This window comes from Pelodiscus sinensis, chromosome 3, assembly GCF_052426305.1.
Source record: "Pelodiscus sinensis isolate ZL-2025 chromosome 3, ASM5242630v1, whole genome shotgun sequence".
Taxonomy (NCBI): Eukaryota; Metazoa; Chordata; order Testudines; family Trionychidae; genus Pelodiscus; species Pelodiscus sinensis.
The window spans coordinates 99,766,259-99,779,020 of NC_143054.1; the positions used below are offsets into that span (position 1 = coordinate 99,766,259).

The 12,762-nt window shown below is 46.7% G+C and overlaps 1 protein-coding gene across 1 annotated transcript; it reads left to right on the forward strand.

Moving 5' to 3' along the window:
* The first annotated feature begins 1,309 nt into the window (after window positions 1–1,309).
* Window positions 1,310–5,134, forward strand: SLC35D3 (solute carrier family 35 member D3). The gene is made up of 2 exons (XM_075924261.2): window positions 1,310–1,933; window positions 3,437–5,134. Exons 1-2 carry the CDS (start codon window positions 1,498–1,500, stop codon window positions 4,258–4,260), a joined length of 1,260 nt encoding a protein of 419 aa, XP_075780376.2. The 5' UTR covers window positions 1,310–1,497; the 3' UTR covers window positions 4,261–5,134.
* Window positions 5,135–12,762: the final 7,628 nt, after the last annotated feature.

Genomic DNA, 12,762 nt, shown 5'->3' on the forward strand with positions numbered 1-12,762 from the left:
GAGAGAGGAGCCCGGGCCCATTGATTGTGCTGTCCTGGGGCTCGGAATGCCTAGGGCGGCGCCTGGCCTCCAGCTCCAGTGGACCCCAGAGAAGCCCGACACATGGCTCATGGGGAGTTCGCACAGTTGATTTAGGAACAGGTCTGGTGTCTCTCTTTAAAAACTTGTCCGCATTTCACAAACGCCCATCACCATTTGCTGCTCAGCGTCTCCCTCTCCCCCACCTTCCATGGACAGGGCAGATCAAATGCCTCTTTGGAGAGAGGTTTTTTACGGGAGCAGGTTGGGTCTAAGGAAGAGAAGGGAGGCGCGGCTGCAGCCGGCCCAGGCTCGGAACTAGGGGGGCTGGGCAGGCTCTAGCCAGGAGGGAGGCTGCGGGTGCAAGGATTGGAGCCGGGGGCAGCTCTCCCCTAAGGCGGGTTCCGCCCATGCCTGTGGCCCGCGCAGGTGCTTTTTAAAGGGGAGAGCGGGACAATTGCTCCTTTTGCCCCTCTGCCGGCGGCCTTGGGTGTAGCGGTTCCCACTTTGCTTTCCGGTCTCCGGGTTGGACTTTTCTCGCCAGGCTAGTGCAGAAGCTGGATCGCGCTGTGACTTCGTTTGGACTCGCCGCAGTTCAAGGCCGGGCGAAGACAAGCCGGCGGTGGCTGCTTAAAACTTTGTGTCAACCGCAGCCAGGACTTCGGAGAGCGCTTGGCTTGCCCGGCGTTTGTGCGCCGGTTGCGCGCCGAGTACCTGGCGCTAGAAACCCCAGGCGCTTTAGGCGAGGCAGAAGCGAGACTGGCATCTCCTTCGGAGCCCCTCGCCATAAGCCTCCCACATCCCCCTCGGGCCAGGCGCTAAGGAGGGAGGGGTCCCTGTTGGTGTAAATTAATTCCGTGAGTCGGGATTTGGGGGGCAAAGAGAGTGCGGGTGAGCGAACAGGGCGATCCGCAGATCCCGCCCCCCAGCTGAAAGGGGGGTGTTAGCGCCTCAATAGCTTGCCCGCTCTAGATGGGGGGGGGCTGCGCTGATGTGCCCACTCCCTCGGCCCAGTGCTACCCCCTCCCCTTCCAGCTCAGGAGTTGGTTGGTTGTTAAAACCCGGCAGTGCCTCATCGGGCTGTGAGCGGCCAGGAAGGGGACCCGGCAAAGGCAAGCAAGCGATCCGGCTCTAATTAAAGTGATGGGAAGTGCGGCGCGGGCACCCAGCCCCGCACGCGTCAGCAGGAACGCGGGCTCTCCAGGGCCAGGGCTTTCCAAAGGCTGCAGAGAGATTTCCATGGGAGTTGGGACACCCCCCCTCCTCCCCCCCCCCCCGCGCCCGCCCTATAGCTCAGCCTCTCCCCTCCTCCCTCCCTGCCGTCCCTTTGCTAGGAGCGAGCGGCGCTGGCAGCGGTGTCACTTGCCCGGGCGGGCGGCCACAGAGCGGAGCTGCGGCTGCTGCTGCTCCCCACGCGGCACTGGCGGGAAACCCAGCGGCGGCAGCCGGGCGCAGCCTTGTCCCCTCTCCCCCCTCGCCATGCGGCTGGGCAAGGGCCGGGCGCTGGGCATCGGGGTGGCGGTGGCGCACGGGCTCTTCTCGGGCTCCCTCAACATCCTGCTCAAGTTCCTCCTCAGCCGCTACCACTTCGCCTTCCTCACGCTGCTGCAGTGTCTGAGCAGCGCGGCCGCCGCCCTCAGCCTGGCGCTGCTGCGGCGCCTGGGGCTGGTGGCGGTGCCCCCCTTCGGCCTGGGCCTGGCGCGCCCCTTCGCGGCCGTGACCGTGCTCTCCACGCTGCAGTCCAGCCTCACGCTGTGGGCGCTGCGCGGGCTCAGCCTGCCCATGTACGTGGTCTTCAAGCGCTGCCTGCCCCTGGCCACGCTGCTGCTGGGCGCCCTGCTGCTCAAAAACGGCGCCCCCTCGGCCGGCGTGCTGGGCGCCGTGCTCCTCACCACCTGCGGGGCCGCGCTGGCAGGTGAGCCCGGCCCCGCCTCGCTCCCCGTCGCCCCTACCCACCCACTGCTACCCCCGTCCCTTCCCACCCGTCGCCTGCACGGCCACCCCCTCGCTTCCCCCCGCACAGCTACCCCGGGCCCTCAGCCCCGCGTCCCGCCGCCTGCACCGCCACCCCCATCGCCCCATTCCCGTTATCTGCCCCTTCGGCAGCCCTTCTCCCCCTCCCCAGCACCGCCATCAGCTTCTGTCCCGTCCCTGCTCCACCCCTCTGGTCCCCCCCTCCCTCCTTTTCCCCCCACCACACAGCTGTACCCCCTCCCGTCCCTACACTGTTCTCATCCCCTTCCCGCCTTAGCCCCCCTCAGCCTTGTCACCCCCTAGTCCCACCCCTCCCTGCGCCCTGGCCCCACTCCGCTCCCTCATCCCTGCGTCCCCCGCGCAGCACCCCGAGCTCCTTTCCCCCTGCTCCTTCCGAGTTCCCTTCCCGCGGGTGGGATGGCTCCGTGCGCGCCAATTCTCCGTGGCTTGGAGCAGCGATCCCTTAGTGCAGGGCAGCGCTGGGCAACGGGGCGGCTTCGAGGTCTTCCCTTTACCTGGGGCACAGGGATCAGCGAGGTGTGCGGATTACACTAGCGGGCTAGAAATAGGAGCGATCGCCCTTGTCCCCTTCTCCCACCCACGAGTTCTGCGCCCTGGGGAGCTGCCTGGCTCCTCCTGAGAGGCTGTGGGCTGGGGTAGCTCAGAGGCTCCAGCGGGGAAACCGGGGATTTGGAAAGGAGGCGGCAGCTGGAAGCTCCAACCGGGCATGAAGAGGGAAAGCCAAACTCTGCCCTGGGATCCTCACGTTTTACTGTCATTGACTGCAAGGGTGACATCCACGTGTGAGCTGGATTGTGAAGGAGGCAGAATCTGGCTCTGCTAGGGACATGGCGGCGCACGGGTTTGTGAGCGATCCCTGGAACCGTAATGAAAAACAGACGGTTCAATTTGCACAGAAATCAAGCCTTGGGCGCTTTATTGGAGGGAGGTGGGAAGGCAGGATCAGGAGAGGGAACACTGAAAGCTACTGGCACTCGTCTCCGGGGATAGTTTGAGGCAGAGACAGTAGTACACAAATATTTTTCCTCTTATGATTATATATCAACTGTTTCCTTTCTCCCTTCTTTCCTTCCTTCCTTCTAAGAGAGTGGATGGAAACTAATTTGGGGTCTGAGAAAAAAACTCCCTGGCTGGGTCGAATATGGAGAGTAATATGTTAAAGGGGTGTCTTTGAAGTAGGAGGGAGTGAAACAGATTTTGAATACAGTTGCAACTCTTTATCTACCTATTTGTCAGAAGGTAATATAATTTAAAGTAATCTGAAATCAGAGACTCAGTTACATTTATTTAAATGGATATTTGTCTCTCTGGTGTTAAATGATGTCACAAATAAAGAACATAGCCCTTCTTTTCTCTCTCTCTCTCTCTCTCTCTCTCTCTCTCTCTCTCGTAAATGCATTTTTCTTTCTGTCTTTTCTGGCAGGGGCTGGTGATCTGGCTGGTGACCCCATAGGGTATGTGACAGGAGTTCTGGCTGTGTTGGTACATGCTGCCTATTTGGTGCTCATTCAGAAGACAAGTGCGGATAGTGACTATGGACCTCTGACAGCCCAATATGCCATTGCTGTCTCTGCTACTCCTTTTCTCATTATCTGCTCCTTTGCCACCATGGATTCCATCAATGTTTGGTCTTTTCCAGGCTGGAAGGACCCTGTCATGACATGCACCTTTATTGCTTGCATCTTCTTTGGCTGTGCCATGAACTTTACCACCCTTCACTGCACCTACATTAACTCAGCTGTGACCACGAGCTTTGTTGGGGTGGTGAAAAGCATAGCAACCATCACAGTGGGGATGGTGGCATTCAGTGATGTGGCACCCACAAAACTGTTTATAGCCGGTGTAGTGGTCAACACCTTGGGCTCAGTCATTTACTGTGTGGCCAAATACATTGAGACCAGAAGGCAAAGCAACTATGAAGACCTGGAGAAAGAAGCTGAAGAGGAAGAGGAGAAGGGACATTCTGGAGGTCAACCACCATTTGTAATGGAGGAGATGTTCAAAGAGAAAGGGACTGAGAAGATAGCTGTAAAAGAGTCAGCAACTGAGGATGGTCAGTGTCTAGAGGAACAGAAGGGCAGCTCTGTGGAGACTGCAAAGGTGCCCATTGTGCACAAAGAAGCTAGTACGGAAGAAGTTAAGAGCTCATTAAAGGAGGCCTATCTTGGAGTATGGAGGCTGGTTAGGGGGACTAATTATATAAAAAAAGATTATTTAATAGAAAAGGAGGAGTTAGCAAGTCCCTGAAAAGCAGAATTTTGATTTCTTGTGTAGGGAGGGAACATAATGGCTGTGTCTAGACTGGCCAGTTTTTCCGGAAAATCAGCTGCTTTTCCGGAAAAACTTGCCAGCTGTCTACACTGGCCGCTTGAATTTCTGCAAAAGCACTGACTTCCTACTGTAAGAAATCAGTGCTTCTTGTGGAAATACTATGCTGCTCCCGTTCAGGCAAAAGTCCCTTTTGCGCAAAGCTTTTGTGCAAAAGGGCCAGTGTAGACAGCTGAGATATTTTTTCCACAAAAATGCCCTGATTGTGAAAATGGTGATCAAGGCTTTTTTTGCGGAAAAGCGCGTCTAGATTGGCACAGACACTTTTCTGCAAAAAGTGCTTTTGCGGAAAAGCGTCCCTGCCAATCTAGATGCTCTGTTCCGAAAATGCTTTTAACGGAAAACTTTTCCATTAAAAGCATTTCCAGAAAATCATGCCAATCTAGATGCAGCCAGGATGTATATTTTAAGCACCTTTTTGCTATTATCCTTTATGCTGTTGTAACAGCATACATGCTAAGAGCTGTACCACACTAACTATACTAGTATAAAATCACAACCCTAGCTGAAACAGTTAATTTGGTACTCAACCTGTGTGTACAGCAGGCCTTAAAGTTGTTTTACACTACATGTAATTCCATTGTCTTCAATGGAATTGCTCCTGATCTACAATGTGTGAGATCAGAATCAGGCCTGAATTGTTGAGAACCTCCGATCAGAAAAATAAGGATCTCATCCTACAAATATTCACTATTTTGTGAGTAACCCAACCTCTCACTGAAGTCATTGGCTGTGTCTCCATTGGCATCCCTTTCCGGAAAAGGGATGCTAATGAGACACTTCGGAATTGCAAATCCGCAGGGGATTTAAATATCCTGCGCAGCATTTGCATTTACATGGCTGCCGCTTTTTTCCGGCTCGGGGTTTTTGCCGGAGAAAAGCGCCAGTGTAGACACGATTTTCCGGAAAATAAGCCCTTGAAAGTAGGAATGAGGGATCTTCTGGAAAAGGGCTTATTTTCTGGAAAATCGCATCTACACTGGCGCTTTTCTCCGGCAAAAACCCCGAGCCAGAAAAAAGCGGCAGCCATGTAAATGCAAATGCCGCGCAGGATATTTAAATCCCCCGCGGATTTGCAATTCCGAAGTGTCTCATTAGCATCCCTTTTCCGGAAGGGGATGCCAATGTAGACACAGCCATTGGGAATGAAATGGGGTTTGGATTAGACCAATGGAGCATCCTTCCAAGAAGTCATTGGAAATACTTAAGATCAGTAGTAAATATTTTCAGAATCAGTTTCTAGAGCAGTTCATTTGTTTTAGATTATGTCCGTGTGTGTGTGTGTATATATATATATAAATACATATCTGTATGCAATAATGTTTTTAAAGTAGAATCTGGAAATACAACATTTTAAATATATTTTTGGAAAAGATGGTGTTCACAGATAAAGAAAAGATGTGATATAACAGAGCCTAACATTGCTGATCTGTTGAGGAAGAGGCACAAAGAGCTGTATGCTGTACTTACTGTACAACTGCACTGAAGTAATGAGGGTAATTTACTGTGATCTGAAATATCATGTTTACCTTCTGTTCAATCTTCTTAATGTATTTTTTAAAAAAATACTCTATTTATTGTTTATAAAATCATTTAAAAAATGCATTCTAGAATAATAAATTTGTTTTTTCTTACTGGTAGTTGGTCTAATATTAAAATCACTAGAATAGTCAATTTCTTTGTAATCCATGCAGAGCACTGACCACCACATTTATTGCCAATCTGTTTCTCCCTGTGTTCAGTATTTTATCTCTATAAAGGAGGTCAAATACTGACTGCATTACAGCTTTAGATTTCCTGGCATATAACATTGTTACCTGTTTGTTACATTTGAAAACTGTAGAAAGCTATATGCCTGCAATCATATAGTAACATCTTTTCCTCATGCCAGATGGAAATGTAATGGTTTGCTGCTTATTGTTAAAATATGGTAGTAGAAACATGGAAATTCTAACAGTATTTAACTGTTAAAAGCTGCTGTTACAATTTTGCACCTTTGCATATATGGCAAAAATGGTTACACTGTAGCTTGTATATAACTAATCTTAAATATTTAAGAATTCCCTAAATTAAAAATGGGGATTTGGTAAATAAAACTAAGTTTTCCAATGAAGAAGACTGTTGCAAAATAAAAATATTGCCTCATGCTGAGGCATGTTAATTGCATTAATGGAAGACTTCAATTAATCTGGAGAATGACACATGGAAATAAAATGCATTGCTTTACGGAAGCCTCCCGGTTTTCTTATTTCAGATGTTCCAGCATGCTCATTTTTATTTCACTTTCATAATTCCTGCACCTGAATCGCTCATAACTTCCTTCAACATGTTACACCACCAGTATAAGCATTGTCAGTCATCACTAGTACAAGAATTAGGGGTATGCAGCGGAATACAAGGATTCCCAAGATGCTGCTAAGCTGTGGAGCTTTAAGAATCTATTGCTCTAGAGGCAGTAATTTCTTTGACCAAATCTCTGGCTGATTTGGTAGCACAACTGTCAATCTGCTATCCAGTTAGAATTAAAAATTGCTGAAACAAGATCCTGTTTATTATTAATATAGTAGTTAGTTACATAATAGCCCAGAATATAGTTTTCATTTTAAAGCATTTAAAATATATTATTTCTTTCTCATAACATCCCTGTGAGATGAATCAAGTATTATTTCCACTTAATATTAGTCCAAGGATATGAATGGCTTAGCATAGTAAATACATGAATATCAGACTCTTGCAGTATAACTAATGGATTGATTATATTAAGGTGTTGATTGTTTACTTTCTGTGTTGCAGAAATGTGCATTTGGAAAGCTGGAAAGATAGATACTCTTCTTGTGCCACAGTTATGATTATGGTGCATAATGACTTATTTAAAAATAAACATTAATTTTTATGTCAATACGCCACTGAACAACACCTGCTGTAGCATTACAAAGAAGGGAATTAATGGAAACTAGGCAAGGAAAGCCAGACTGGCATCTTTATTTTATTTGCTTCTAAAAGAAATAAAAACAATGCCAGTTAAATGTGGAAATGACAAATTGTTTTATTAATTTATTGGCTTTAGTAAACTTGATCTTGGCTTGCCTTTATTGCCAAAAGTAATGTGCTAGTGCCTGTAAATAAACAGGTGAGGTTGAAAGAAGATCTACTTTAAACACGTACTCACTTATTCATAAATTACTATAGATGTTCATGATCTGTCTATTGATATTGTTTAATAGCCTCCATTAACCAAACATTTAGTTAACTGCTGCAGGCAAAGGTTTAAGTACCTACAATTTTTTTTCAGCTCTGACCTTTAAATTAACTGTTAGCAACTTCAAGTTTTGGTAATGAAAATCTAAAACCAAAGATTCTATCCTTCTTCTCATGCTCCCTCCCCCCCCCCATGCTTTATGAAAATTGGCTTATGGCTATGTATGTGCATAACTCAAAGATGCTGTATGCAAAACAGATAATGTAACATATCCATTTTACAGTTATAATTTGCCAAATCTGCATATCATATATTTGTGCATTTATCATTCTTATATGTGAAGTTTAGAAGCCTGGAGTGTGTCTCTCTTTATAATTCTAAGTGTGTTAATGAAGACTATTACTGATGTTCCTGAAACATAAGGATTCAGGATTCAAACCAACAACTTGTAAATGGCTGTGTTTGTCCTGTAAGCCCAAATTGTGATTGGTCCTAGAGAGACATGTGACCATGCATCCTGTACTGGAATCCATCTTGAACCTGGTATTTTTCTATGGGGATGGGAGATGCTGAACAAAGGGTTTCTGCTATGGGGGAAAGTCTAAGCAAGGGGAAGCCATCACTCCTTTGCCTTCAGCTGACCTTTGGAACTGCCTAGCCATCCTAAGAGGATGCAAAGAACTTTGAAGAAACTGTAGACCAGGCCAGAGTAAAGATCAGCTCTGAGTTGAAGTTTTTTACCTGAGATAAGAACAGCTGTTAAGGGTAAGAATTTTCATGCATCAAGCTTCTTATTGGATTAGAATTAGCTAGCACGTTTTGTTCACTTCAGCTTAGATCTGTCTGTTTTCACTTGCAACCTCTTAAATCCTAGTTACTGCTAGAGTGCAGTAACTCTAACTCTGACTTGTTTGGGAAAGACTAGAGAATCTGGCCTACCAGGACAGGGTGGCTGGGAGCCTCAGAGAGCAGGAAGAAGGCATGATAAGCATGATCAGCACTATCATAATCAGCACACCCAGAGACAACTCCAAGGGGGAATTTCTGTCATTCAGTCAGTCACACTCCCCTTTCCCCTATCAAATATATTTCTCCCATACTGCGTTGATGTTTCCCCATGTTGTCTGGTTTTTATCTGAAGCCTCTACAACTGCAGAGCAGGCAATCAACTGTGCCCATCAATTAGCTGCAATATTCATGCTTCAGTAGTTTGCTGGAGGTCACTGGGAAGCTGTTCACCTACAGCATGCTTGTTTCTGTCATTGATGGGCATGTTGTTGTCATTTTCTCTTCTCACTTCCCCTCTCTTCTAATTCACTCTGGGGCAAATGTAGCTGCCAGTGCCCAGACTAAGTATCTCTGTTGAGAGCTGGGGATACCCCACAGGAGAAATCAACATCACCTCAAGTTAGGGGAATGGCAGAGAGGACCTACCCCATTGATACCTTTGTGGCACTACAAAGGACACAGGTATGAAAGGGACTTCACTGGTACTCTGGTGGAGGGTGGGAAGGGAAGGACTAAAGGAACCTTTTAACAGCAGATCCTCTGTCCCCACCCTTGTGCATGGATTCCCCATGGAGCTCGGCTATTGGGAAAATAAAGTCATATAAGAAAGATTCAGTTCTGCCAGCCTCTCAGCAGCAAGAACCTTGTTTACACTGCCGTAGTTGCCCCCCTCTTCACTTTTGGGCAATCTATTTACAATCTATTTTGTATTGTATAGATATGTATCATAGTTGTCAATGTGGGGGAAAATTCTTTGTAGTAAGAGCAATGTACCAGTAAAAATGAAAAGGAAGGTGTTTGAAAACCAGCACTATAGTTATTCAAGAACTGGCTAGGTAAGACATTATGCCTGATATTGTGGTAGCACCTTGGAAACCAAGTTGAAGGTCAGACTCATTGTGCTAGGTTATACAGACAAGTAACAAAGACCTCTCACTCTGCTGCAGGGAGTTTGCACTCTCAGGCATGCAACAAGTAGACAAAACAGGGTGGGCAGGATTTGGGAGCATGAGAGCATAATCAGATGAACACATTAGAGCAGAAAAACAGAAATTCAGCTTTAGATTAACATTTCAGGATTCCCAGCAACTTCAAGCTATGGCACAAGCTCCCATTGCTCTTAGCTAAGGGAGTGGCAGAGACAAAGAAAAATTAATCAGATTCCCATGTCAATGTCAAGGTGTGATTCAGCCGTCCTTCCCTCGTCAGTTAGCTTTTTAGTTTTTAGATTGCCACTGCACATTAAGCAGATGTTTTCAGGGAACTATCCAAAAGGACTTGATGAGCTCTTTCTTGAGTGATAACAGTTATGTTGGACCCCATCATTTTTGTATCTATAGTTAGGATTATATTTTTCCATGTGTATTACTTTACACTTATCAACACTGAATTCCATCTGCCTTTGTGTTGCTCAGTCTCCCAGTTTTATGAGATCCCTTTGTAACTCTTTGCAGTCAGCTTTGGATTAGTCACAGTCTGTCCCTTTTTCAAGAACATTTATGAGAAGTTTAACAGCAGTGGTCCAAATGCAGATCCCTGCAGCACAACACTCATTCCTACTCCTCCCCCCCCTCGCCACTCATCCAATCTTTTAAGTGGCGTACCTGGCAATATTTTCACGATGATCTAGCAATTCTTCAATTGCTGGAATGCCCAGCCTTTTGATTCTTAATCACCTTGCCTCCCTCTTTTTATAACAAACTCCCTGCCCCAAAGGAAAAGCTGCAAATGGCTCAAACTCTGTTGCATTTAAAAACTGCCTATGGAGTCAGGACATGGGCTTTAAGTATAGTGACCATGCTTTCCAAAGCAAAAATCAGGACATGTGATCTGACACAGGTTTTTTTTCTTATTTGTGAATTTATTTATATGAAAAGTCTTACAAAATATAAATATTAAATCACAGGATGGCGAGTGAGCAGGCTGGGAATGTGGGGTCTCGGCAGGGTAGTGAGTGAGTAGGCTGGGGGTGCAGGGTCTGGACATGAGAGGAAAGGGGGCCACTTACTTGCTTTTGTGTGGCTTTCAACACTGTGCCACAGGCATTGCTTCCTGCTACTCCTATTGGTTGGATTCCAGAGCAGTGAGAAAAGCGTCCAGGAAGGGTGTCCCTGCACCGCTGTTCCCTCCCGCCGGGGGAAAGAAGGGGAAATGGCAGCATGTGCAGCCACTTCTAGCTGCATTTCTTCCCCTGCAAGCCTCTCTTCCCCCACCCAAATATTTGCCAAAATATTGGAATTTCTGGGACATTTCGATGTTTATGGGGACAGTAGGACAGATTACTTCAAATTGGGACTCTCCTGGAAAATCTGGGCCATATGGTCGGCATAGCTTTAAGCAGACCTCAACTATGAAATCCAGGTGTTCAAATTCGGGAGGGAGACTACTGCTCCTAGCCCCTCATAAATGGCACCCTTCGGAGCCTGCTTAAAGCCAGCTCCTCAAGAGCACTGGCTCCTGCTCCCCTCTCCACCCCCTCCCGCCATTGCTGCCTCTGATACAGAGGTAGCAAGGGAGGGAGAGTGTGTGTAGTTGACAAGATTAACTGATAAGCTTAGGCTTAGTGGTTAATCGTGTAGTCAACTACACATTGATATCCCTTGTTTAAAGGTAGGAAACAAAGAGTAGAAAAAAATTGTCAGTTTTCACAATGGAGGGAGATATACAGCGGGTTCCCCCCAGTAGAGCCCAAGATGGCTACACATTTATATCCATGAATGTGGATATCCACGGGTGTAAATTGGTATCCATGAAACTGCAGAGCTGAACCACTTTCAGTCTTCCTCTCAGTCTTGCCCCCTGCCCCTTTCACACAGCTGTCTGCATTTCCTACCCAGAGGCATGCTTATGAGTCCACCCCCATAGGTGGGGCTGATGGCGGTGCAGCCATGTTGGAGGAACTGCTGGTGTGGGGTGCTAGCTCCTGGGAATGGTGGTTCCATGTTCTGCTCCTTTCACTGCTGTGCAAGAAGCTGGGAGAAGAAGACTGGGATAGATCATTCCAATTGCTCTGTTCTGTACACTTCCCCTGAAGTGCTAGTATTGGCCACTGCTGGAGACAGGATATTGGACTAAATGGACCATTGTTCTGACTCAATAAAAGACATGTGCTGAGAATAGGCATTTAAAAAAATCACAGCTCTTCTCTCTAGTGTGTGTGTGGGGTGGGGGGGGAAGGGAATTATTCCATTAATATTTTTTAGAATGATTTCATTAAGAAGTAAAATTAAAAGTAAAATTAAAATCCACTTCCCACAAACGTTATAGTGCTTGCAAAAGAATCTGATGTATGGTATGGATTAGGTTGGCTGCCTCTTTATTTCCAGTGTTTCTGAAGTGGTTGTGAAGGTTGACGTACAAAGCTAAAGAACATAGAGAATGAGCTCCATGAAGTTGCTTTACTACAGCTAACCTTAAACCTCCTTTGGAATGCCAGAGATTTAGCCTCACTTTTAAGCTGACTTGACAAATGAATCTGACATTCTTACAGTGCAGCCCTGGAATATTATAAAATGTCAAAAGTTTAATCTCCAGCTAGATAAGGAATAACCAGCTCCGACCCAGTACCTGGAAGACAGTGATGTGTATGCTATATTGGTGCAGTCTGCTGTGAGAGATAATAACACAGCAGCCATTGGGCTACACTCCAGCATGAAGCAGAACCTGTCACTCTTTGGGGGTTAAGTGATCACTCATTTTCTCTCTTTCTTCATCCTTCCAGACCTCTGTGCTCTTTGTAGGCTTTCAGCTATGACATGTTTCCCAACTGCCTGGGCCCATTTACTGGAATCTCAGAGAACTGACCCTTTTAGTTTTGCTCTCATCTTTCAGATGGATAGAGAGCTAGCCCTCAAAGACCAAAGTTGACCTTCCTGTATGATTTCATGTTCTAACACTCCCTGCTCCTGATAGTCCTGTTTTACAGGTTCATTTATTGATTTTCAGACCTTTAATTTAATTATCAGCTCTTTTTTAAAATCTTAATCTTTGTAAACTCCTTGCCCCTGGGGCACAAACTGGAAACAGTACCTCTCCTCTGCAGAACTCATATTCCATATTCAGGATGAGCTGCAGCTAAGAGCTCCATCGGGGGCTAGAATGTGTGCTGAAACTCTGGGGAGAGGAGAGAAGCTCCACTAAATGGCATCCTTGCATGTAGAGAAGCAACATTTCCATCTTGCCAGAGCAGAGTAAGTTGTATAAAGTACCTTAAA